At 39.5% G+C, this 25,891-nt stretch overlaps 1 protein-coding gene across 1 annotated transcript in view; it reads right to left on the bottom strand.

The window, feature by feature from the left end:
- The window catches only part of FBN1 (fibrillin 1), a 153,573-nt gene that overhangs the window by 65,669 nt on the left and 62,013 nt on the right, over positions 1-25,891 (bottom strand). Inside the window, exons 9-19 of the mRNA XM_030497615.1 lie at positions 25,146-25,271; positions 20,360-20,518; positions 16,860-17,018; positions 15,430-15,570; positions 14,509-14,628; positions 11,058-11,183; positions 8,809-8,931; positions 3,840-3,962; positions 2,475-2,627; positions 1,424-1,477; positions 511-636 (exon numbers count right to left, since the gene is read on the bottom strand). Of these exons, the coding sequence (XP_030353475.1) occupies positions 511-636; positions 1,424-1,477; positions 2,475-2,627; positions 3,840-3,962; positions 8,809-8,931; positions 11,058-11,183; positions 14,509-14,628; positions 15,430-15,570; positions 16,860-17,018; positions 20,360-20,518; positions 25,146-25,271 (1,410 nt within the window). The remainder of the gene's footprint in view (positions 1-510; positions 637-1,423; positions 1,478-2,474; positions 2,628-3,839; positions 3,963-8,808; positions 8,932-11,057; positions 11,184-14,508; positions 14,629-15,429; positions 15,571-16,859; positions 17,019-20,359; positions 20,519-25,145; positions 25,272-25,891) is intronic.

The raw sequence follows: 25,891 nt of genomic DNA, 5'->3' as shown, positions 1-25,891 counted from the left end.
AAACCAATCATCATGTCTGAAAGTCAAAAGAGAATTTTCCCCAAAGTCAGAGTTGGGAGAAAACACTTAAGCCTTCTGTAGCATTTGAGATGCTTATCTTTCTATGATCAGTTGGGAGTTTTACTTAAATCCCCTGGTCTTGGAGGCACCTAGCAGACTGGTGATCCTAGATCCCTGCTGTGGTAGATTATAATTGCAGGATCTGGCTTCTTTTGGTTTTGAGAAGCATTGGTACTGCAGAGTGCGTGTTCAGTGGACTTAACTGAACTAGATGTTTATTGCCTGGTTGCCAGTGATTTGAGTCACTGACAGCAATGATCCCTTACAGCCCCACAGTGGAGGATTTTATGAGCATTGCAAAGCACTGAAATTAAAACAAGACTTCAGCAGAAACATCCAGAAATATCAGAAGATCAGCTAGTGGATGTGATGAAATACTGAAAAAAAAGAGGTGAAAGAGGATAAAAACCAAGCACCAAACTTCAAAGTGAAAAATGGGACATTTCGTACCAATGCAGTTTTTCCCAGTTGAATCCACTTCATATCCAGGGTTACATATACATTTGTATGTTCCATGCAGATTCTCACACCTTCCATTTGGACAGAGATCAGTATCCAGTAAGCACTCATTAATATCTATATAAAGGTAAAAAACCCCACATAAATATTCACACTCGAGAAAAAAAAACATTCCTTTCACACCTGATTTAAAACCATCTCCAGCCCATAGACATTTAAGAGGTAGGTCAACTGTAGGTAAGAACTGGGGTATTAAACTGGGGTCTTACATTTAGAGAGGCACGTGTACTAACAGCCCCCTGTATCTCCTGATTCCATAGGATTTCCAGATGGCATCACTCTCTAAAGCATGAACACCCCTCCTTTCTGAATTTTTTTCCCCTCTCTACTGCCAGCAAATCTACCAGTGAGCATTGGCTGACTTAAGAGTTTGCAGTTTCACAGTTCTATGACTACAAAGCTTTTATTGCCATCATTTGCTCCTTCTCTGTAATTAACCAAACTTGGTCAGTTCGTCGTTTTTGACAGACGAAAATATGTGAGGAAGCTCAGCGTTCAACATGGCTTTATTCTTCAGGATGATTTCAGTTGGAATGCGCAAATATGACTTCCATATTTTATTTCTAAGTCATATAAGTAATAACACTTCTCAAAAACGTGCCATGATTTTATAACAGTAATTACATACATTCCATGGCATAAAAGAGAGGGCACACTGGTGAAATGGCATGCTCGCTCATTGCACCCTAAATTATTCTAATGTGTTACAAATAGCCATTTGAATAAGCCTTCCTCTCATTCTATTCTGCCATCATCCCCACCAGCATGTCTAACAAATCAAGGATATCAAGGTAACACTTTTAGCCAGAACTCCAATAGTTTGAATTACATTAGGTGATCTTACCATTTCCTCCTGCAGTCATGCCAGTTCCACTGCTGCACAGAGCCTGATATTCAGCTGGAAAAATATTAAAATACTTAATGGAATATTCTTTCTTAGCTCATTGCTTTCAGCATCATCACTTACAATATGCCAATTAATTATTCGAATGAAATAACATGCCTTTCAATTATTCTAAAAACATTAATAGCCTCACAGTGCTCTGAACCTGTGAAACAGATTCAGGGTCTGCATGTGCTCACGAAGATGGATGAGTAAAAACTTCACATCATGAACCGAGGCATTTAGGAACAGACATAAACTTCATGCTAGCCCTCCTACAGAAATGAACCATAACATATTCACAGCAAGATTCTCCAGAACTCATATGCCCAAGCCCTTGCTCAAGGTGCACATTCAAAGTGACCAGGAAACAGAAAAAGTTTTCCTATGAATCTAGCCCATATTTAACTCCATATCTTCAGGAGTTCACTGCAGATCAAGGATCTCTTATCCTTAAAAAATTAATTAAATATGTATCAAAGTATCTCAAATGTCTCAATTACTCCTAAGTTCAAGTTCTTTTGAGTTCAGAACAATTAAAAGAATAAACTGACAGGCAGATCAGCATTAATTGTTGCCATATAGGTCTGCATTTTCCAATATATTTGTGCTTCAGTAACACTCCAAATGATTAAATTGCTAAAATTAATAAATAATAACTACATTTAGGGAACTAGCTATCTCCTACTCCAGATGTTTCCACTACTAACTTAAAAAATACATTTTTTGTTATCCACATCTATTAAAATTGAGTTTATTCTTTGAAAATCCCTTAATGCATGTAACAACTCTGGACCCAGACACTGACATTTACTGTTGCCTCAAACAATTCTCTCCTGCACTCTTCCAACATGCAAAACAGCAGATTGCTCAAAATATATGATGTTATATGACAATTTAACCCTCCTGATTCAGGGCGCAATGTTAATACAAAACTGTATTTTGCCTTTCTAAAAGTAGTATATCAACATAAAGCATAGATTAAAATATATACCAGCAAATAATGCCATACCTGAATTTTGTGCTGGGCAGGGCTGACAAGGCTCCCCAAAGGCATAGTCAGTGCTGGCACAACAGCACTCTGATTTTGTGACTGCACCAGTTAATGGTCTCACACACTGTCCTCTCTTGTAGCCACCATAGCATGTGCTTCGCATATGTGTATCTGAGGAAAGAAATCTCTCTTAATACTGTCCTAGCCAACTGCCATAAATTACAAGTATTAAATGTAGCTCAGGTACCAAATACTGTAAAATAGCTATCAAAACATAACATCTTTCACCATTTCTCTATGCTTTTCACCCAACTATATCCTCATTCTACTTGGGACAGGAAATTCTTCTTCCTCATGCTCCAAAGAGTTCAGACATCCAAACTAGTTACTGCATTTAATTACTTAACATGCATTAGTGAACTAGGGGAAAAATCAATACATCAAAAAAAAGGGACAAAGACTCCGCCATGTGACAGGGACATTACTTACTTGTAACTTGATGGGCCCAGCAGCAGGATCTTAGAGATAGAACCAAGTATATCTCAAAACTTCCAAAACAACTCAGTACTGTTTACTTTATTCTCACAGTTAGAGGACTTATTTGATTTTAACAAGAAGTATTTTCTCCCCCCCTCCCAACTTTATTAGTTGTCTCTGATTCATTGAGGTTAAAATCACCACTGGCACAACACCCTGGATTAAGCCCACCAAGGTCATATTAAAGCTTTTGTTTTCATTTTATACCTGAAAAAAAGGCAGAATGAGAAAGAAACCCCGACTGGCATAAGGAAAAGATCACAAAATATGCTGTCATTAAAAAAATTATCTTTCTTTGTTTGTAAAAAACAAAGAAAAAGTCAGTAATGCTATTCAAGTGCCTAAGATTTAAAATGTTTATCTCCTCAGGTCCAGGTGTGACATTTCCTACTTTTTAAAAAGTGGACCTTAATGGCTGTCAGACACATCAGAATTTTAAAATCAAACACCTCAAACATCTTTTGCTTGTAGAGAAATAGGCAGAAGTGAAAAACCGGTATGTCCCACTTTAAAAAGAGGTGAAAGAGCAATTAAATCTTTAAGCTTAGTGACAAATGAGGAGTTTTACATTGACAGAAATGGGGCAAATTCTCACCTACTCACCTCCAACAGCACTATGCTGTATAGTCTACCTGACTTTATGATATGGCCCACACATTTTGTTCCCTTTAAATACAAAGGAAAACAAGCAAAATGGGCTGTTACAGTAAATATCCACTATAACTACCACCTACCAATCTATGAACAACAGTAAATTCTACATTCAAACTTGATCTGTCAATCAGTCTAGCATTAATGCCCTAACACTGGTTAACTGGGACTTGCCACACGTTAAGCTTGTCTTACCGACACACACGCGCCCGTCCAGTCCTACTGCAAGGCCAGGGAAGCATTCACATCTGAAAGAGCCATCAGTGTTCACACAGCGCCCGTTCATGCATATTCCAGCTGTCTCACACTCATCGATGTCTGTTGGAGAACAGAATGAGCTTTATTAGAAATTAAATTACAGAGTATTCAATGCCTGGCTGAAACTTGCATTTGCGCAGCTTATTTACAATGTATCCTATAGAAAAATATCAAGTGTAAGTGGAAACTAGTTCAAGTAAAGGTTTTATTAGGAATAATGATTAATTCATTCTGTGAAATAACAGAAGAATATGCAAAATTCAGGAGAAATAAACAGAACAATTTCACTCTCCTTGGAGATCGAAAAGGGAGTACAGTTTCCTAACTTGCTCCCAAGAGGTACGTATTCTGATTTAAGGGTCATTCAGGCAAAAACATAATCAGAGAAAGGAGGAAATTGTGATTGCTGAGACAAAGGACTTCTGTAGTGTGTACCAGGGCATTCCCTTTCCATGTTAACAGTTAGTTCATGCTGTAGGAAATCAGTTCTGATAGCAAACTGATTCTTTCAGCCCATCTATTAGGTGCCTTCACATGACCATCAAAGAATTTCCATTCTTCCTGCTGCGGGTTCAGTTTTTGGAAGTACATCTGAATCTCCACAGTCAAACCCTGCCTGCACGTAGTGTCTCCTGGTGATCTGCATGACAATTGGGTTCTCCTATCAGATGCTCATTACAGCCCATTTCACAAATTTTCAATGGACAGAGTGCACACCAGTCCTGAAAGGAATTTGTTAATGATTTGAGCCCTGAGTGACTGCTGAGCACAAGCTACCATCTTTGCCCAACAACAGTACATTGAACAATAAGGCCCTTTGCAATGAAATACAAGAATGAAGCCTTAGAATATTAGACTATCACAAAGGGATGTTAAATCAGTAAAAAAATTATATAGGCTGAATATCTTGTCACTAGTAAGATCATTCTCTAGACACAGAGAGCATGCCATTATTTTACAAGTGATTAAGAAAAGGAGTGTTTAAAATATTATTTGGAATTATGTATAAGCTTTATAAAATAATCACTTCATAACAACTCTCCATAATATATACAAGAGAAAGTGTGTGTGACAATTTCCTTTTTTCTGACCTTAAAAGGGCAAATTGAGAGTGAAACACCTCTGTGTTTTACTTAGTTTGTGTTGTTTGGCATAAAACATGGCTTGTATGATCCAAGATTCCTTCTTCAAACTGCATTTTAAAATAGAAGTTAAATTTAAGTACATGGGCTCAATTCATTTCTATTTCATCCTGCAATCTTTTGTTCTGTTTCAGACAAATCTTAAATGCTTTTCCCACTTTAAATTTAGTCCTTACTCAGTGCAACTAAAAACAGAGATGGGACTTCAAAATGTGCCCGTACTATTTAGCAGTGTAAACAGTTATTTTGTTAGACAACACTGAGTTCCTTTGAGAGATACAAGTTCTCTCTCCTAAAAGGAAAAAAAAAAACCCAACCCGAAGCTTTCCTTTTTTAAGGTTACTTATAGAAACAGAAAGGCAGTTACTTTTTTCCTTTTCCTGTAGTTCATTTGCAAAAAAGATTCTGTAAGCTATGAAGGGGTGAAATGTGTAATCCATTTTCTTTTGCACCACTTTATAAATGTGTTGAAAATACTGTTATAGATGTTTTATAGAAAGGTAAAGTGGGTCACTTAGGATTGTGCTGATAACTGAAAAACTGGCTCTAGTAAAGATGGGGTAAAAAGCCTCTGATTTCACCGGGGCTGAGATTCCAGTAAATCAACTGCACACAACACACAGGCATAAAGTCCAAACTTCTAACCTTGACAAAGCTCCGTCGTCATCTGTGGTAAAAAGCATCGTTTGGATAACTTCAAAAATACTCGTTTTTCTGACTTTTGCCAGAATATCCCAACCAGGTTCTGGAAAACCAACTAATGGACTCATTCTCCATGTCCAACAAGTTTTTGCCTTTTCTGCTTAGCTTGCTCAGTAGTGCCAGCTGGGTACACTAAGTTCTCTAATTTTAACCAGGAAAAATTTACTCAGACTACTAAACCGCCACTTCCAGTTGCCTTGCAACAGCTTTCAATTTGGGGAATTCCTGTTTGGTCTAAAGACGAAACAATGTATGGAACAGAAATAATGCTTTAAACCTCTGCCTGCCTGATGTAAGTATTGCTGAAAAATCATCAGCAAATCATCAGTGAAAGAAGCTAATGGTGAATAAGTTTAGTATGTCTTGTATTACAGGGAATACACAAGACTATGGTGTAACATTCCTTTTTGGCATGTTACTTCATAAAGCCTGAGTGGAATTTTTTACCAGACAGCCAAGCATATGCCTTGTACTTATTATACTTAAATTCCAATTTTATGGAACTAAGTGTCAATTACAATATCCCCAATTTTGGGTTAGAAATTCTTCTTAATAGTTCAAAATTCAGCTTAGCATGCACCAAATGAGATGTTTTTAGACACAATGTGTTGCCCACTAAAAATCTTATATTCCTTTGTTGATCCCCTACAGGGTTTGGCAAAAACACATGTTCAATTCTGTATCAAAATTGCTCAGGTAGGTAGCCATTATGCTGCAGAAATGTCAGTTCGTGCATACAGACATTCCCAATATGCACGAGCACTAACTGCATGGGCAAGCATGAGCTTAGAGTTTAAGCTTGTGTAAGATCTTAATGCATTCACTTCACAAACAAATTCAGGATACGCAGTGTGAACACTGAGCGTTTCAAAGGCTAAACGTTCTGTAGGACAGAAATTATTTACTCTGTACATATGGTGTGTGGAGAAAGGACTCAATAAGGATAAACATTAAAACATACAGGCAGAGACATTATTAAAGATCAATGTTTTAAACTTTTACTAACGTGACTGGAGACATTCACCAGAGAGTTGTGCTCTCTGTAGACACTATATTCCTGGGAATTGTTTCATGATACTGTGGGCAAGTGGAAAAAATGAGACAAATACAAAGTGGGGAAAAAGTCTAATTTGGGTGTCAAGGTCTTAAAATCTGGTTTGATTTTGACCCAACAGCAATTTTAAAATGTAATGAACGTTTGCATGCTCATTCACAGAGAACAAGGCTTACTGTAAGTGTTGAAAAGCAGTGGGAGAAATCCTTCATTTTACTATAAGATCTGTTCCAACTTTCAGTAGGAATCAGTCGAGTTGCCTACAATTTTGGATAATTTTCAAATATTCTTCCTTTGATGCACAGAAGTAACATTTCTCTAGGGCCAGAAACCCCTTTTGGGCTGTATCCATACTCCTGTTTAGCCAGGAGGCACGTTACAGAGGCTGTGAAGTTGAGTATCATTGGTTTTTAAGTAGTCTGAAGCAATTTGCATACCATCTTCTTGGATGGCATTTCAGTGCACGGACTGATGTTAATGAAAAAGAAAAAAGAAAAAATGCAAAAGATGCTCAGGACAAAAATCAAGACAAGCATTTAGGCTGAGCTTGCGTCAGTGAATCGCATCCTTGCTAACAACACAGAGAGCAACCAGTGTTTTTTGGGGACACAACTGGCTCATATGCCAAAGCCTGATGGGCACTGAGTTCTTCCTTGCCAAGTCTGAGAGCTAGTCTCACTGCTGGTCCCACACACAGACGAGTTAGGAAATAAGCTTTGGCAAAGCACAGACATACACCTACCACTTGGAAAACACATAAGATCAGAAACAAAGCTGATTGTTCTACGTGTGCAGCAAACACAGCCAGGAGCTGTTAAGCTAAGGAGACACTTGTATGGATCTGCACATTTGTTCATTTGAGAAACTAAACACCAATTCATTCTCCCAATCAAAACAACCCTATTACAAAGCAGAATGGGGTCATCTCTCATTAGAATACATGATTACCCCATCCAAAGACTGGGTTGTACTGTCCTGCATCCCTAGTGCAAAAGTTATCAAGAGAAGTTCTGGATGTTTTACCAGACTTACTGGCCTGGTTTGGATCTAAGTCTAAGTCTAGACACCAGACAGTACAGATCTAAGACTGGTACAGTGTTCAAGAAGCAACAGGATTCAAATTAATTCACCTTTCATGTCACTAACTCTCAAAACCAAATTATTTATCAAACATATAGTTTTGTTATTGGTCCACAACAAGATGCTGCTGTGTAATCCAGTGAGACATTTTTTGCAATTTGCCAAATTGTACACAAGCATTTTTTCTGCCTTGATTCCAAGAGTTCAAAGATTTTAAATTTTTCAAAAGAAAAACTGTAAGTATCTTGGCCCAGCACTTGTTTATTCCTTATTTCGACTGCTGCTTTGTGCCCATAAAACTTGTTCAAACGTGAAGATTTATATGCTCAAAACTTCCAGTTCCTGACAGGACTGAACGGAAACTGGTGACATAACTAGCAATCAGAACATTGCAGTGTCTCCCACAGGGGGTATTGCTGAGCTAGCGCAGCAAATGGGAAAGACAATTTTGCTATGGTGCTCATGTCTGCATCTCAGTCACATGGGGTGCCAGGCACTCCTCGGAGACTCTGTATTGACTAGGAACACCCAGGCAAGGAATGAGAGAAAAACCCAAAGAAGGCAATGAGCCAGGATGCTTGGGTGGCCAAAGGCAGAAAACTTTCAAAAGCCAAACACAAAAAGTGAGGTAGACTGGAGCCAAACTACAGAAGGCCTCACAGGTAAAAAACCCTGGAGTTTAACTAGATCAGATCACACAGTCTTTCATCAAAGAATGTTTCCCACTGGATGGTTAGGGTTGTTACTCAACACTGTGGAAAAGACTGAGTACTGTCTTGCACAATGACAAATCAATGCAGCTGATTAAAAAAGCATATCTGATGAGGACTCTGCCCAGTATTTCTTGTCCCCAAGGACCACTGTAAGGAAATGAGGCGATTCTTGAAGCTACCAGAGGGATATGACTCACAAACTTTATTGTGCTCACCTCTGCAATAGCGTCCATCAGATGCTAACTGGAACCCTGGTTTACAAATGCATTTAAAACTGCCATCTTCATTGATGCACATCCCATTGAGGCACATGTTCCTTATGCTGCATTCATCCATATCTGAAAAAGTACATTATAGAGATAATGTTCAGAATGTTTAAGTAAAGGAACTCTTACTAGTTATATCCAAAAGATAACCCTCCATTTCCTTATCAGTTGTCAGAGGTACATGATAATCAGAAACATAGGACGGGACGGTGTGTCAAAGCAACAACTCCATTTTTTCATAATGAATCATTAACATCTAAAGGTATGCACCGAAAAAGAGCAAAGAGAATGAAAAATGGATGAGAAACTGGACAGCTTAAGAACTGCCAGTTGGTAAAATCCATTTAAAAAAAAATAGTGAGAAAGGTACATAATTAAAGAGGATTTTCAATCTTGATGTAAACAGAAGTTAGGTTAGAAGCAGCCTCCCATTTGGAATGATAAACACAATTCTGTTACTAAGATCACCTGAAAGGGGAGGAGCGGGCATTTGTGTTTGGAGTGAAAACTTTTGTAACCTCCATTGGATGAGTCTAAGATTCATGATGTGGGAGAATTCCCAGCACTGTGCTCGAGCATGCATTCTGTGGGCACTTCCATCATCAATTTCTGTTTAAAATGAAAACTGCCTCTTCCCTGGATTCAGTATGACAGGTCACATATGAGGGTACTCACTAATCATAGCTTCGTACTAACATAACTCACCATCTGACCTAATGGCATGAAGAATTCAAATAGGAAAAGGTGGAGATCTCAGACAGTGCTAGTCTGAACCCTACACAGTTACTCACACTACCAAAAGAGGGAGGAGGGAAAAAAAGCAAATACAATGATAACTGCTTGATTTGAGTAAGCTTTTCTACCTTTTTAGACTTTATTTTGTCCTGGTACAAATGAAATTAGTTTCGGATGTTACATCCAAAAAAATCAGCCTTATTTACCAGTTACATCTAAAGAAGTATACACAGTTACATTAAAGTGTGGCACAATGCCATAGTCTTTACTGATTAGTGTGTGTGCACATGTATTCCTACAAACAAAACTCAATGCATTACAATGCCAGAGATGAAACTGTTTCATAAGTAGATGCAACAGACATTCTGGCAACTTATGCAATGGAATTAAAAATGTTTTACCAGACTGCCGATGTCCTGGTTCTTATTACTATTAGCACATGGTATTTGGTGGGAAAGGAAGAAATCAGAATCGAGGGTTTTTTCCAAAATATATTCATTTCTAAATATATTTAGTCAATATAGTTCCATAATAAGATATTTGAAAAGCAGCTTATAGTGCTAAACTGTATCTAAAAAAGAGTCAGGAAAACCAGAGTCTTAAAATGTCTGTCTCTACGAAGGATTAACAGAATCACTACTAGCACATAAAATCACTGGATCATAATGACATTACAATATATTCGGAATCGTGCTATTTTCCTTAATATTGCAGCTGTGTTGGACAGAAATTACACTTCTAGACATGGTGTGTTTTCTTTTTACTTACAGGCTAAGTCAGACAAAAATAATTTATGATTTTAAAAAAAAAAATCGTGTATCTATCCCAACCAGGAATTTTGGCTTTAAGTCTTTGAGCTGAATCACTGAGATAATATTCTGCCAAAAATGTTTCTAAGAACAGTGCTTGAAATTCCTTTAACGTATGAATAGATCATTGGGAACCCTCCCAAGGACCTTGGGAAGCATGATAAAGAACATTCTTCTTTTTCCCCCCTTTACTAAAGGTCTGGGAGGTAGGAACACATCAATTATGTTTACAAATTTTTCTTAAAACAGTTTTTATGGGTCAGACCAGATTGCATCTACATAAAACACATTGCTAGTCACCCAGTAAGATCCCATAAAGCATGCTGTTAAACACACAGTAAAACCAGGCAGCATGTGACTTGTGCTCCGTTTTAAAATGTACCACTCCCATCAAAGAAACTGCGTTTTGCGATAGTGGTATGTGCTATTTCTCCTGCTGGACAGACATCCCGTTGAGGATTGCCAAGCCAAGGCTCCAGAACTGGCTGCAAAAGACAGTTTACTTGCCCTCCCAGATACAGCAAAAGGTATTTAGAAATTTGATGCCTTGTTCCTTCTCTTCCCCCCCACCAGAGGTCCTTTTCTTTTTCATTGACGTGAATAACCTCTTGTAACCGCAACTACTGATACAGAATAAACTCAGGAGAGCCTTACCTTCACAGTTTTTCCCATCAGCTGCCACCTGAAAGCCAGCATTACACACGCAGTGAAAACTGCCGTCTGTATTTATGCATCGTCCGTTATTACAGATACGACCATTCTGTAAACATTCATCAATGTCTGAAAGCCAACCAAAAAGAAAAATAACATTTTGGGGGTTTTCTTTTTTATACTCAAGAGGAATTTTTCCCATTTCCCTTTCCCCTGGGTTTTTAACCCTACATGGAAACTATATTCACCTGAAAAATGATTTATTTTGATTTCCATAAGTGAACATTATGGGGGTGGAAAATGTTCATCAGCTTGAAATTTCAAGTTGCTGTGAAAGAATTTCAGTGACTATTACCCTGCAGCTTGCTCAGACAGGAATCAGACCCTTTCAATTGCTTTTTTGCATTTTTGTTTATCATGAAAATATTTTTACTGAAGTTTAACTCAACAATATCTAACCATGAAGAAAAGACAGGGGAAGCTTGAATTTTGCTGCTGCTTTGTAAGATAACAGGACAGTTTGAGACTTTCCCACCTCAGAAGATATTTCTCCTGCTTATTTTATATTTGAAACATCAGCTGCTCATTTCCCTCTCTCTGCAGGAGGTGCTTGGCAAGTGCTTTGGAGGACCTGAATAGTGATATCACACGAGGCTGGCAGCTCTCCCTCTTCTCCAAACGAGGGGAGAGGAGATGCTGAGACAGACTGTCTAGACATTTTTCAGATTGCTCAGTGTTCTCCATCAAGGCCTGGACCATCTCCCAGAGATTCCTGCACACAAGGGACTCTGCTCACAGAGATCTCAACCAGCCCATGCAGACCTATCTATCGTGCAACCACGCCGTCTTCCCAAATATCCTGGAGGTGCCCTTCCCTAAGCCCTCTCTGCAGAAGGGCACTGCTGGCCTCCCAAATGCTTGTGCTCTCTAGACACCTCTCTATGGGGAAATTGATGCCTCTTGACATTGTGAACCTGTATTTGCCCTCTTAGCAGTGCAGTGCTTCTGGGAAGCTGCTAAGAAATCCCTGAAAATGACTGTTTTACAAGCAGGCCAGGAGAGGCAAGAGCAGCTCAAGTGATAGCTCACTGCAGTGGCAGCTTGCAGCCCTCTTGACTTCCAGCAAAAGCATACAAGCTTGACAAACCTCCCCTCGTTTGATAAACAAGCATTATCAACCAGCAATTCTCTCTGCTCAGTCCCTCTCTTTCCCCCCACTTTTGTGGCACTAGATTGTACCTGAGCCTGACTTCAGCTACTCACCAGCCTTAGGACAGGCAGAAATGCTACAGCATCTCAAGAGTTTTCTGGCCTTTTAGTTTTGAGAGTTCATTAGAATTTGTACTTTTGTACATCTGATGCCATCTTAATCAGGGTGCAGAAACTAATATACAGAATCTTGTTGTTCTTTATGTACACACAGCTGACTGGAGACCCACTATTAGTTTATGTTGTATTTCTAATTTTCTACTTATGAAATAACATTTTGGATTTCTCTTCCCCCTCAGCGAAACTTGCAAAAATCCAAGCTCCCCTGCCACTGAAATGTCCACGACTGCAGCCATCTCCATGTCAGAACTGACTTCCTCCTTTCAGAAACGTTGGGTAGATTATGGTAAGCACTTCGCTATTAAAGCTTTGACTCCTATACACTCAAAGCTAATCATCTGCAACTGAAAGGCGTTTTTTGTTTCGATCACTAATCATAATGTGACAACCTTATTCATCTATGTCTCCAATTAAGACATTCATTCAGCCAAAATCCTACTAGAATTATAAGGGATCCTAACAACAGTTCAATCAGTTGCTTGCGATAGAGACTGCAATGTTCAATCAGTCACCTATCAGACTCATCATGAAGAAAAAGCCCTCCCCTGGGACCTCAGAACAAGGAATAGATAAACATCTGGTCATTATGGAGACCTCATTTTTCAAGAATGGATGTAAGGAATACATTTGCAAATGCGTATCGGCACAGACACATTTGGGTATGCAAAAAATAAAACCTCAACATACAAAATAGTCATTGCAAAGTAATTTTACAGCAAATGCTGATTTTGGCAGGCACCAGTGCTATAGGTGTATTTTGCCAAATGCACCTCACTAGCCTTTTTCTTTTCCCTAAACTGGTCCTAAAAATTTCTGCAGAAAACAAAGATTCTGCACATCATAGCATTTTCTGAACTGCCTGTCAAGCAAGCATGGTTCCCATAGACTGCAAAGGAACTGCTAAGTGACCACACTTTAATGCCATTAAGCTACTGGGCTTCTGACAAGCATGTGTTTGTGTAATGAATCAGTCAAATTAAAAGCGTGCGACAAAAATGAGTCATGAGTGAATTCATCACCGCTGAGTCTCCACTTCAGCACTCCTTCACCACTAGTCAGCTGAACTATGAAGATGCTTCTGCAACATGGCTGTTTGGCACCAATTAGGTCAAATACTCCCAGCAACATGCAGCAGTGGTGCTGGCTTTGCATGTCCTCCTGGACTGGAGTAAGCTTCTGTACCACAAACACCTTTCTGATTCACAAAGGGAAGAGCAAAAAAAAAATCACCCACTAATACAGATAGCTTTCTTCTGGCTTCTTTAGATACACTCTGCCTCAGAATGAGTGCATGCTCAAAGAACCCTCCTCAGTGCAGAAAGCAAACTACGAAGACAAAGTGGGACTCTGAGCATTCAGACATCCTGTTTCATTTAGATGCTTCATTTCTTATGAAATTTTAAGTAATCATTCATTCTCCTGCCAGAAGTCTCTCATTATGACTTAACCATAAAGAACTGCAGCTACCTTTACAGTCAAACTCTCACCCCAGGACAGTTTGGGAGCCACAGAACCCTGGCAGAGGGCTGACCACCAAGAAACTACCCGTTTCCCACTCCACAGAAAGACAGGATGAAGACCATCAGGACTATTGTTGAGCCTGGTCTTCAAAACACCAATAATGGGTATGCTAAAGCTTCCCCACCCAGACCTTACCAGTGCTTCACTACTTTTCCATACCTTACCTAAGTTTTTATTGCTGTAATTTATGCTTTGTTCTTTCTCTGACAGTGGGCAAGAACAACACAAGGGCATTGTAATCTTCTATTTACTCACTGGAAGACTTATCTTTCCTTCCACCTCTTATTGTCTTTTAAGTTTTATAGGTAAAGAATTTCTCCAAAGAAGGGATGTTTAATTGTCCTCAAGATCCTCAAGAATCAAATTAAAAAAAAAAAAATAACATCTCTTCCACTTCAAAGCCACAAATGGTGCCAAGAGAAAATGTCTTTCTTCATAACCCAGGCTGTGAACAGCCAGCTCATGCAGGTTAATCATTTTTACTGCCATATTTCTTTTTTTAAACCCCTCATATTTAACACATCTGTTAAATTTTGCTTAAAAACTATTTTCCCTCCTGGTATGCATACAAGACTACAGATACAGATGTAAAGACATAATTTACCTCGGCACTCTGTTCTAGTTGCTGTGCTCTGATATCCTATACGACACTGGCATATGTAGGATCCCTGGGTGTTCACGCAGTCTCCACTGATGCATGGATTCTTTTCACATTCATCAACATCTGCAGAACACAGTATATTTTTATTACAATACCGGTTGAAAGTTATTCAGATCTGTAGAGGTATTTTATATGTTTTGTAGCTGAAGAAGTAGTGTGCTTCAGTGTGAAAAGAAACGGGACATCGCTGAATTCCCAGTAAAAGGATACCATGTTCTAAGCTAAGCAGGAGCTGGGAAAAAGGATTACTTAGCAAGACATTGCATGTGCAAGAGGTAGGGGCCTTAATCCCACACCTCCACACTTCCAGCCTCACTGGAGACACAGATTTTGACAGAAGCAAAATCTAGTATGTAAAAGACAGTTAATCCTTTCTCCTATCATCAAACTCTGGCTGAGTTCCAAAATTAAAGGACTCAAGAGCCCAACAAGATACTTCTGATGAGCTGAAAGAGGACTTGTAAATCTTACTAAGTGTGAGATCATGACTCCTTTTTTTAACAATAGGTTGTCTGCATAATCAAAGAGCTGGTAGCATTTGAAAGAGATCATTTTCAATCACTAATAAACATATTATAGCACAGGCTGGTAAAACAAGAAAACCTTCTGTACAATTTTGTGGCAAGTTACGAAATTTCTTAAATACTGTGTTAAAGGCAAAACTGCTGTAGATTATTTTTATTATCATTATTTTGTTAAATGTTTGCAGTTGAAGGCAATTAGTTTGTTGAAGTCTATTTAACTAGGTTTTTTCAGAGGGGAGTTGTTTTATTGAAGAATTCAGAGTTATTACATTATGTGGAAAAGAACTTTTTTTCTTTAAAACCAAATTCCCTTTGTGGTTTACAGCAAAAACCCACATACCAATGCATTCCCCTCTAACATCCAGTTGGAATCCTTTGTTGCACTCGCAGCGGTAGCTCCCAGGAGTGGGAATACAGCGTCCATTAAGGCAGAGATGGCGGAACAGTTGGCAATAGTCAGTGAAGTTCACCGGCAAGATCACTGAAATAACAGAGTTGGAGAAATATTTTAATAGTTCATCATAATAGTTTTTGGTAATCTGCAGCTGGTGCAGCATTTTCTGTTAAAAGTCAACATTTACTTTCCATCACAATGTGAATTACACATGGCACACTGACCCAGAGATTCATCTGAAAACAGCTAGCAAGCACTGATATTTTCATTATCACAAGTCGATCCTGTTTTCCTCTTTTGCAGGACAAGAGAGGACAGAGTCTGCTCATATCTAGTGGTAAAGTCGGTACATGGCACTGCAGGAACTCTACTAAAAGCCTACAGTAGCAGAAAGCAGACAGACTGGTTCAGTTATCTCTGTTTTCATCGACAGCAGAGAGAGAAGGAGGGCAGGGATAACCCTGGAAGGTGTGCGTATACGGTCTTTGGCAGGCAGGCACGAGCTGGCTCTGTCCATGCTCCCAGCTGAGCAGAATCTGTGCAGCTACGTCAGCGCAGTGTCAGGCCTGAGTTAACATACTCTGCTTCTTAGGCTCATTAGCTCAGCTTGGTGCTGAACCAAGACTAAATAGTTTCAGCTCGTGCCAGTGCAAGCAGAGTCTGCTTGCATCTGCACAGAGCATGGGCGAAATGAGCTTGTATTTATGTGCGAAAGAGTATGTGGCTATGCCAAATAATTTCAGGTGGCACATGCCTACTGCAGACTATATGAGCATGTAGTAAATGCCCTGAGCAAGGGACAGAATAAGGAATATATCAGTATTCTGCTCTGGCTTCCTCCTTGCTCTAGAGAAAACTAACCTATCTATGTGCACTGTAAGGAAAAGTTCTTTCTTCATGTTGGTCAGCCTCAGTTCTTCAGCACACTAGTATTTTTATCAGTACATTTCCTACCTGGTCAAGCAAGAGTGGGAAAACAATCTGAAAGAAGCTGCTTTCTCCCAGTCTGGCTCTTTAATGTAAGTAACTTACTGCAACCTAGTCAAAGAGCTATTCACGTTCCTCAATATTGACATGCAGTAAAGCTCACAATAGCCTCAAAATAACAGTAATGTAACTTCTACAATACGTGGGCCTCAGTACAGACAGCACGGATGTAATTTTTAAATCCTGTCTCGACAGGGAAAACACTACCAATGAGGTACACATGCTGTAAGATACCATGGTAACCAGGCTAGGATTAGAAGGATATCCAGAGGCTATGTGTCCAAGCAAAAGATACCAACAGCTGAAGGAACACACCGCTTCCGAGAAACTCATGCTTTTAAAGAGCTAAATGTAAATGGTGCAGGGGAAGGTTATTATTTCTTTCTTACCATGAGGTGGTGGAGCCCGAGAAGGATAGACAATTTCTGGCTGTTGAGGAGGGTAAACACCAGGAATGAGTGGTGGAGGGATGACATCAGGACGGCCTGGAGGAAGCTCAGGTCTTGCTGGCAGCAGAGCAGCTACTGTGCATAATTTGCGATACTCATCTGAAACGTGAACACATGAATGACTCTTGTGGCCTTTCTATTTAATCCAACTCTCCCCTTTTTTGCCATATTTCAGATTAGCAGTAATAAACTTTGTGTAATCTGGAAAATCTGAGCCCATAAATTTGCTACATAGTAGCAAGCTTTGTTCTGCGAATTGAGTCATTAATCCATAGGAAGGTATCAATACCACTTGTCAGCAGACTGCCAGTAAAAAGATAACATAACTGACCTTCTGGATATGAAATTGAACAGTGAGGCAGCGACCTGGTCTTAATCTACTTAGCCTTCTTTCAGGCAAAATCTTTGGTGAACTCAGTGGGAAGTTTACCTAAAGAAGGACTTTTGGACTTGATCCCAAGTTAATTTATTACAAAGCTTGCCACAGAGTTAGGAAAATACTGAACAGGGAAAAAAGCCCAGTTTCAACTGGATTTCTTAAAATTTAACCTCCTAAAACAAAGAAATAGAAATATAAGCAAGGAGGCAAAACCAATTAGAGAATGAATACACTAACACTATTTCCCTGTGAAAATTAAGTTTGCCAATAAAAGCAAAAACCAAATGAGGTGCAGTCTAAGGAGCTCAAAGAGAAACCGAATCAGATCCCCACCAAGATAATTTTTTTCCAGATGATGGGAAAATGATCTATCTTGCTGTAAGCACAGTTTATACTGAGTGTTATGCATTCTCCTATTGTTTGTCTCTATGAGTGGCATCTGCCCTACTGCCCCACTTTTCCTCCTGCCCCTGACTCTTTTGTCTTTGGGAAGTGTGGGTTTGGAACTTAGCGATCCAAAGAATGCATGCAGACTATCACAATTAAACACCACATTTCCAGCTGACCTAATTCATGTTCACAATTTGTGTGCACACAAATTGCTATTTACACGGCCAACAACTTTGAACTTCAAAATTTTAAAGTTTATGGCACAACAGGGGAGAGGACTTATATAATGAAACCAAAATGCTAGAGATGCCTGGATTCCTGAAACAATATAAAATATGAGAACTGAAAAATAAATTCAGTGTCGGGAGAACTAAGCTGGATATTTCAGCCTTCAACACTTTCATCTCACTTCTACTTCCACCTGTAAAACACATTAGAAGCTCTTCCTGAATCACAGAGGATTTGTTAAATAAACACAGTAGCCTAAAGTTCTGTTTTTCCCAATTCTGATCTTTGCATCTATTTTAACGCTCTTAGGTGATTGGTTTGTTTCATGTGTTAATGCATTTCCCTCTATTGTTCCTTAGAGTGATTTTAATCTTTAAATCATTCCCAAGCAGCTTTTACTGCATTATGTATTATATTTCCTTTATTTGGTTTTTTTCTCCTAGCTTTCTATTTTGCGTATTCACATGTAAGCTGAATTTGCTCTCAATCAGTGGTCTACCTGTGACAGAACAGCGTTCAGAAGAAACATACACAAATTCCAATATGCAAATGTTTGCTAATGATGGTGGGTTTAATAGTCAATTCTCTAATCACACATTCTCTAAAATCCACTGATCGGTCTTTGTGAAAGAAACAATACTGTATTTCTTATTTACTCTAGATTGGTAATACCCAATTATCCAAAGCCAATCCACCAGGAGCCCAGGCCCTCTCTGCAAATAGAAGTCACAGCCTTAGGGGTGCCCACTGGTTGAATAGAATTAGCAGACATGAAGAGACTGCTGAGGTGAGAATTGAACATACACACACAGAGCTGGATGCCCGAGATACCACTTTTGAAGTATTTATAGTGTCAATGGTAAACTGTTATTCCACATAAACAGTTATTGCTGTGTTATGCAAAAAAATACAGTGCAAACCTTTTTTATTGCAACTTTAATCTCCATGTATAATTTCTAGCAATAAACAGCCTATTTTATAGTAACATCTGGGTCTGCTGCCCACATTGAAAATGCAATCACTTGGTTACATTATGCAGCTAGTGCTCCACTTCATATTGCAGTAAATTTCCATTTCAGAGTTAGAGAGACTTTGGGCCACTGACAGCTCTAAATTCCTCATCTTGCTTTCTCAGGATACATTAAGGAATAACTGAACTTGATTAAATAATGACAGCAATACCTCACATGTATGTAAGGCCTTTCAAAGAATTTCAAAGCACTTTTGAAAAGAGTAATTTATAGTCTCAATTTATCCCAAGCTGGGGGAAAAGAAAGAAAGAAAGAAGTGGCACGTAACAATGATCTGGAAGACCTTGCATGGATTTATGAGTCAGAAAGTCCCGGGTTCTAGCTCCTTCTCTACCACGTCTCAGTATGTGGCCTTGGCCAAATTACTTCACTTTTCCACCCAGTTTGTTCACCAGTTAGATATGGATAATTAGAAAGTATGTAAAGAAAACAAGGACTGTGTTAAGACTGAAAGCTTTTTCCTTGTCTTCTCATTTTAGATGAGCATCAATAGATTACACTGTTTCGTTAGTATTATTCTAGCCAGCTTTGGACATTTAACATGTTTAAATATTATTAATGAGATCATGACAGAACCAGGAAGAGTCTTCCAAGAGCTCTGATCACAGATCTCTGCTCCAGTATTACGCAGTTTCCCTCAAAGGATTAAAACCAAGAATAATAAACACTCCCATACATGACCTCTGACAACTTCTTCAGAATTTCACTGCTGTAGTGTTACGATCCCCAATCCTCCCTAAACTCTGCACCTTCCTTGAGCTCCTGCCATCAATCCTTAAGTTTGTTGTACTCCTTTATTTCTAAAGGAGTCCTAAACAATCTCCAAAACATCTTTCCCCCACTCCATCACACTCAGTTGCACAATCTGCTCATCATCTTCTTTAAATTCAAATCACACATTATCTGGGGATCTCAGCACACAGGGAGGCGGTAAAGTCCAGCACATTTTGGTAGCAGACAGAGATCATGTTCTGTGCCAAACCTCAGGAAATAAATGGCACCTCAGAAAGCTGGATGTCAGAGGAAGGAAACCCTAGTTTTCCAATGAGAATGAAACTGCAGAGGGAATAAGGATCTGTTAGGAGGCTGTGAAGGAGGTAACTTGAGCCTGAAGAGGATGTTGATAACAGAATCTGGATCAGGTAATGCCAGAATAATACAGCTCCAAAACATTAATTAGCAACAGATAAAATCCTATGTTTATGTCTGCTTGCCCTATCCTCCAGGCATCCTGAGCAACCTGCCATAGGAGGCTCTCTTTGAGAGCGCAGGGCTTGGACAAAACAACCTTCCTTGGTGCCCTCCAGCCTCAACCATTCTGTGAGGTTCTTTAATGAAAACATTACTGATAAAAGAAAATCCCTCTAACTCAGTGTTCAATCACACTCATGAGCATACAGGCGGATTCCTACCGGTGGATCTGATCGGGCACATTTCGGGGGCGGTGGCTGCTCCAGAAGACCAGCACCGGCCGCTGTCACAGCAGCACTGCATTTTGGACAGGGGCTGGGGGACCTGGTTGTTGCAACGCCCGTTGGTCAGAGACGAGAAGCAGTATCCAGGACGCACATCTACCGAGAGAAAGAAATGGATATGTAATCATCAGTCTAACGAGGAGTGCGGCTTTCACAGAAGGCAAAGGTCCCATTTTCTTGGTTGATTACATTACTGAGGACATTACAACAATCAGAAAACAAAAGGCAGAAAACCAGAAAAATCGAGATAATGTTTGGGCTGCTTTGGATTCAGGTGTGACACCTCCTGTGAGAAAGCTGAAATGAAAAATGGAGCAGCAATGAATTAATGGAGGCGAAAATAGAATAGAAATGTGTATTCAGAATATAATACAACATGCTTCTGTGCCCCAAAGAAAAATTGCAGTGTCACCTCTATTAAAGATAGTACCAGATAAATCCTGCTTAAGCTTTGACTTGAAAGCCACTGATGCACAACAAAACACCCACAGCATTACAGCTCTCAAAGCATTCATTTTTCATTAGTCATGGCTTTCCCAGGTGAAGTATGTAGTGATTTGACAAGATACAGGCTTGTAGGCAAGAAACAACAACAAAGCTTTAATTGGTGCCATCACATTTTTTATGGAGATATGCTGGTTTCCTGTCTGAAAAGGGTAAGCACGTGCTGTACAAAGAACATCCTGTACCCAGATTTCGAACACTCAGCTCTAACAACATTGCACAGAGATCCCCCAGCTTAGAGAAAGGAGAGAAAATGTGGATGGGAGGAGAAAAAACCCCTAAAAATCTTGTGATACAATCTGAAGCTCTGAGCAATTGTTTCACAATATGTCACATCATGTCCAACTCAGTATAAGCTGTGGTGTGATTTGATCCTGCACAATAAACCAGACAAAGTTTGTTTCTAAAACATACAAACATTTGCTGTCAAAATGCAGAGGAAAAAGTTGCAGATATAACCTTATAACAGCAGACACCAGTCTCTAAAGAAACATTATCTCAGTTATCCAGGGCATGGTGGAATCATCTGTCTAGTAACAGTGCTTTCAAAGTTTACTAGCTATGCTAGTGGATATAAAAAGAAAAAAAGCAGGGAAGTTTCTTATTATTTTGAGGAAATTGATATATAGTGATATGTTGGGAGAGTCTGTGATGGTTCTGCCTTTTATTAGCTGGAACCCTGAACACGGATATTACTGGCAGTACAGCTAAAAGAGTCAGTTGGCCTTTGCTTCCAAACTTTAGTTAGTTCACTCACACAATGGAAATCTGAAACGCAGGAAAAAAACCCAGATCTACTCAGCTCTGTTACTGGTCTTCCATTTTCTCCTAGTACCCAACTGAACTGCCAAACAGGTACATTCCTTTATCTACTATTTTAAAAATCAACTAAAGCTCTGAAGCAAACTGTTCCCCAGAGAGGAAACTGTTCTCCAGCATTCCTGGAGAGCTGTTCAGATGCTTGGTATGATGGTGGGATGGATAACAGAGAGGGAAGTCCTCTAACAGACCCTATCATCATCCTCTGTAATTCATCCTTCTCAGTTCTGGTCAGTACCAAGTTTTTAAACATTTAAAAGCAGTAATGGGCAGAAGTGTAAAAAGTATCCATGTGGGATCTGTGCAAGCACACGATATGCTAGAAAAAGGTAAACACACAGCAAACATCTTTGTCTACCTACAGGTGTAAGAGATTATCCAAAAGCCACATCATTTTCAGAAAAAGACAGTAAATTTGTGAGAAAAATGCCAACTCTTTTCATATTCCCAATCAGAAGTGATTCTTTTTTTCTTTTTCCCCTCCTGCATTTTCTGTTCTGAATGGTAAAACACACAAATAAGGGCAGGAAGAGCAGGAAACAACTTTTTTACTGGTTCAGCTTTTAATATTTTAGTACTTTTCACTTAAAAAAACCCCAGTATTGTCATGAAAATACCTCAAGAAAAATGTGCTTCTTCTATAAATAATAAATGGAAAAAATAGGGAAACAGTCATCAAAAAGTAGACTTGACCAAAGAAATTTATGCCAGCTGGGGCTGGATATATGGGCTAGTGGCTTTCTTCATAACACTCTTCATGTACTTGGGTTGAGATGTTCTGCTCTTGTTTCTGCTCTTCAGCTCTAGGAGATATTATCTTTGCTTTGTCTATTTGAATTTTTAAGGTCTGTAATAATGGAACTCACAGTTCTTCCTTCGGATGCTTGGCTCCGGTGCTGCTCAGTTTGAGTTCCATAAGGGATACATTTCCCAGAAGCGCTTCCTCATCTCTAACAGAATAGACATTTCAGCTAACACTTTTCACTTCAGACTGGCATGTGTAATTAAATCAAGATTGCATGTTTTGCCCAGCTCGAATACAGATCTGGGCTCTGTCCTTGTTAATATTAGACACAAATCCCAAATATCTGCAGATAATTAATAGTACTTCCATTTAGCACATTTTGCCTTGGACACAAAGCTAAAATTTTAATGATGGTTCACACTCTGGCATATTACTTAACAGAGCTTGTCAGCATTTAAATACCCTATTCTTTAGCTGAGCTATTTCAGCCTACACATACAGTGGCTAAAAAAGGCTGAAAAAACTGCAGGAATATAACATGGGTGTGAATGTCGGGCAGTCCTGACTGAGCAATGACTATATAAAGTAAAAAGTAAATACAAGTTGTGCATCTCTGGAAATTTTTTGTTACAGAAAGGTGAACCTCCTTCATAAATATTAAGTACAAGCAACAATCAATGGTTTAATGATCCACAGTCTTTTCAGAGCTATTAATCTGAAGCAATAGAAGCAACTCCCACTGGGATTACAAGTGTACAGTATGGAACCAATCTACCAAAATCCTGTTATTGATAATGGAAGCAATATAGTTCATCTCTCACAACCTGCAGAAACAGAATCGCACCCTTCAAAATTAATCCTAACCCAAACTACTTCCAGATCTCTTAAGGAAGTGAATACCATTTGGTACTTTGGTCTGTGAAGTTATTTTCTTTCTATTTTGTCCCAAAAGATTTTCTACCAAAGGTACTAAACACAGGGTGCTCTCTGGAACCCCACTGCTGGCACTGTGTATGAGCCTTTAAATAAAGAAGCCAAAACTGAGGAAATAAACCTTTCATTTGATTCTCAAATGACAATTAAATTGCTCAAAATTCAGCACTGGCAGTGAAAAGAGAAATTACTGCATAAAAATAATAAAAAAACCAAAAATTTGCGTACTTGCCCTGCCTCAGAGCAGGCTGCATGCTTCCCAGAAGCAGTAAGTGCTAACACTACTCTTTCATGGCTTTGGCACTGCAGTGGCATTTAATTAATTCTCACAGTCCTTTGGTTTCTGGTCTGGCCTTTGGAAGACAGGTTCTGCTCTGCACAGTGAAAGCCTGAAAGAACAGCACTGCCAATTCATCATCATGAAAGCAGATACAAATGTCCCACACCCAGCTTATCACGCTACTTCCTTTAATGAAAAATATCTGCATTAAGGTCATAACAGTTGGAATGAGGAGCTGTCTGGGGTGATTACTTTCTTTCTCAAGTATATTTGCTTTTCTAAATGACTGCTGAATATAACATAGACTAAATCAAAGGCAAACATCAGAACAAGAAGGCCAAGGCTGAGCCCATCAGCGACAGTGGTAGCACCTCTGGGATAACACAGTTAAGAAGGGAAACAAAAATCTGAGCAATTGCACGCAGAGAAAGGACTGAGAACATGTGAAAGAAGCAGCTCTGCAGACTCCAAGGTCAGTGAAGAAGGAGGGGAGGAAGTGGTCCAAGTGCTGGAGCAGATTTCTCTGAAGCCCATGGTGCAGACCATGGTGGGGCAGGCTGTCCTCCTGCAAACCATGGATGTTAATGGTGGATCAGATTCCTGCAGCCCATGCAGGAATCCACACTGGAACAGTCTGTTCCTGAAGGATGCATCCCGTGGAAGGGACCCACACTGGAGCAGTTCGTGAAGAACTGCAGCCCATGGGTAGAACTCACGTTGGAGAAGTTTGTGGAGGACTGTCTCCAGTGGGAGGACCCCAGCCTGGGAGAGGAAGGAGTGGCAGAGACAATGTGTAATGAACTGACCACAACCCCCATTCCCCATCCCCTGCACCGCTGGGACACAGGAGGTAGAGAATTTGGGAATGAAGTTGAGTCTGGGATGAAGGGAGGGGTGGAGGAATGGTATTTTTAAGGTTTGGTTTTACTTCTCATTATCCTACTCTGATATGATTGGAATAAATTAAACTAATTTCCCCAAGTCAAGTCTGTTTCACCCGTGATGGCAACTGCTGAATGATCGCTCTCTGTCCTTATCTTGACCCATGGGCCTTTTGTTGTATTTTTTTTCTCCCCTGTCCAGCTGAGGAGGAGGAGTGATAGGGTGGCTTTGGCACTGGGCATCTAACCAAGGTCAACTCACCATGCAAAGAGATGTGTTAAACAAGTTCTGTCTATTTTAAGGTAACAAATACGACATAAGAGAAAAACTGTAGTAAGAAAAATGAAAGGGAAGGTCACATCAACGAGGGAAAGAGGAAAAACATCCTGCAAATGGAAAAATCATTTCAGAATACATATAAAGGCACATGATGTACTTCTGTATAAAAGAACAACTTCAAGACCATGAGTTGAAGTAAGTTTCTGGTACAGTTACCCATGTTAGATATTCGTGAATGTTCATGACAACTATTGTCTTATTATTTACAGGATTGTACTCACCTATGCACTTTAAGCCATCAGTAGCTGTATAAAACCCTGGAGGACACTTGCAGAAGTAACTGCTAACTGTGTTTGAACACTCTCCTCCATCACAGATTCCAGGAATGGTGCTGCATTCATCAATATCTTCAAGGCAAAAAGAGAAGCAAGGGCAGGTTAGCTAAATTACTTCTGTCACGAGAATAGGTATTTTGTAATTAGTCTTAATGATCAAATGCAGCGGTGGTCTGAAGCCCCTCCTGACTAAGGTACTAGGGGCATAATCAGCAGTTTTGAATTAAGATCTTTTGTTAGGCATCTTATAAACATAAGTGAAACAAAACCTAAGAAAATATTGTATCTGTAAATTGCAAAAAGCCAGACAGTTTGCTTTACTGCCTAATAATGATGGATGAAAGTCTTAAACTGCAGAGGGGATTTACTAAGTAAACCATGACCCCTCCAGTCTGAATTCTGCACGCCAGAATTAAGAAAACTGTCATGGGACCTGTAATGACCAAAGCAATCAGGAGCTTAACCGTTATGTCTCATGGTATCTCCAGCAGCACAACGTCTCCTGGCACCATGCTGAGGCAATGGTTCAATACTGACTCAAAGGGAAGTGTAGCACCTACTGAATTGCCTGTCTTTCTTACTGCACTTGGGCTTTTCTTGGAAATCCCCCATGTAAAAGCCCTGAGCAGCTAGGCACTGTTTAACTAATGCAATCTGACAGGATTATAGCTCAAAGAAGGATGACTGCAGGC

The sequence above is a fragment of the Strigops habroptila genome, chromosome 9 (genome assembly GCF_004027225.2).
Source record: "Strigops habroptila isolate Jane chromosome 9, bStrHab1.2.pri, whole genome shotgun sequence".
Classification (NCBI taxonomy): domain Eukaryota; kingdom Metazoa; phylum Chordata; class Aves; order Psittaciformes; family Psittacidae; genus Strigops; species Strigops habroptila.
The sequence above is the reverse complement of the archived record's forward strand: the minus strand, read 5'-3'. Positions and strand labels throughout refer to the sequence as shown.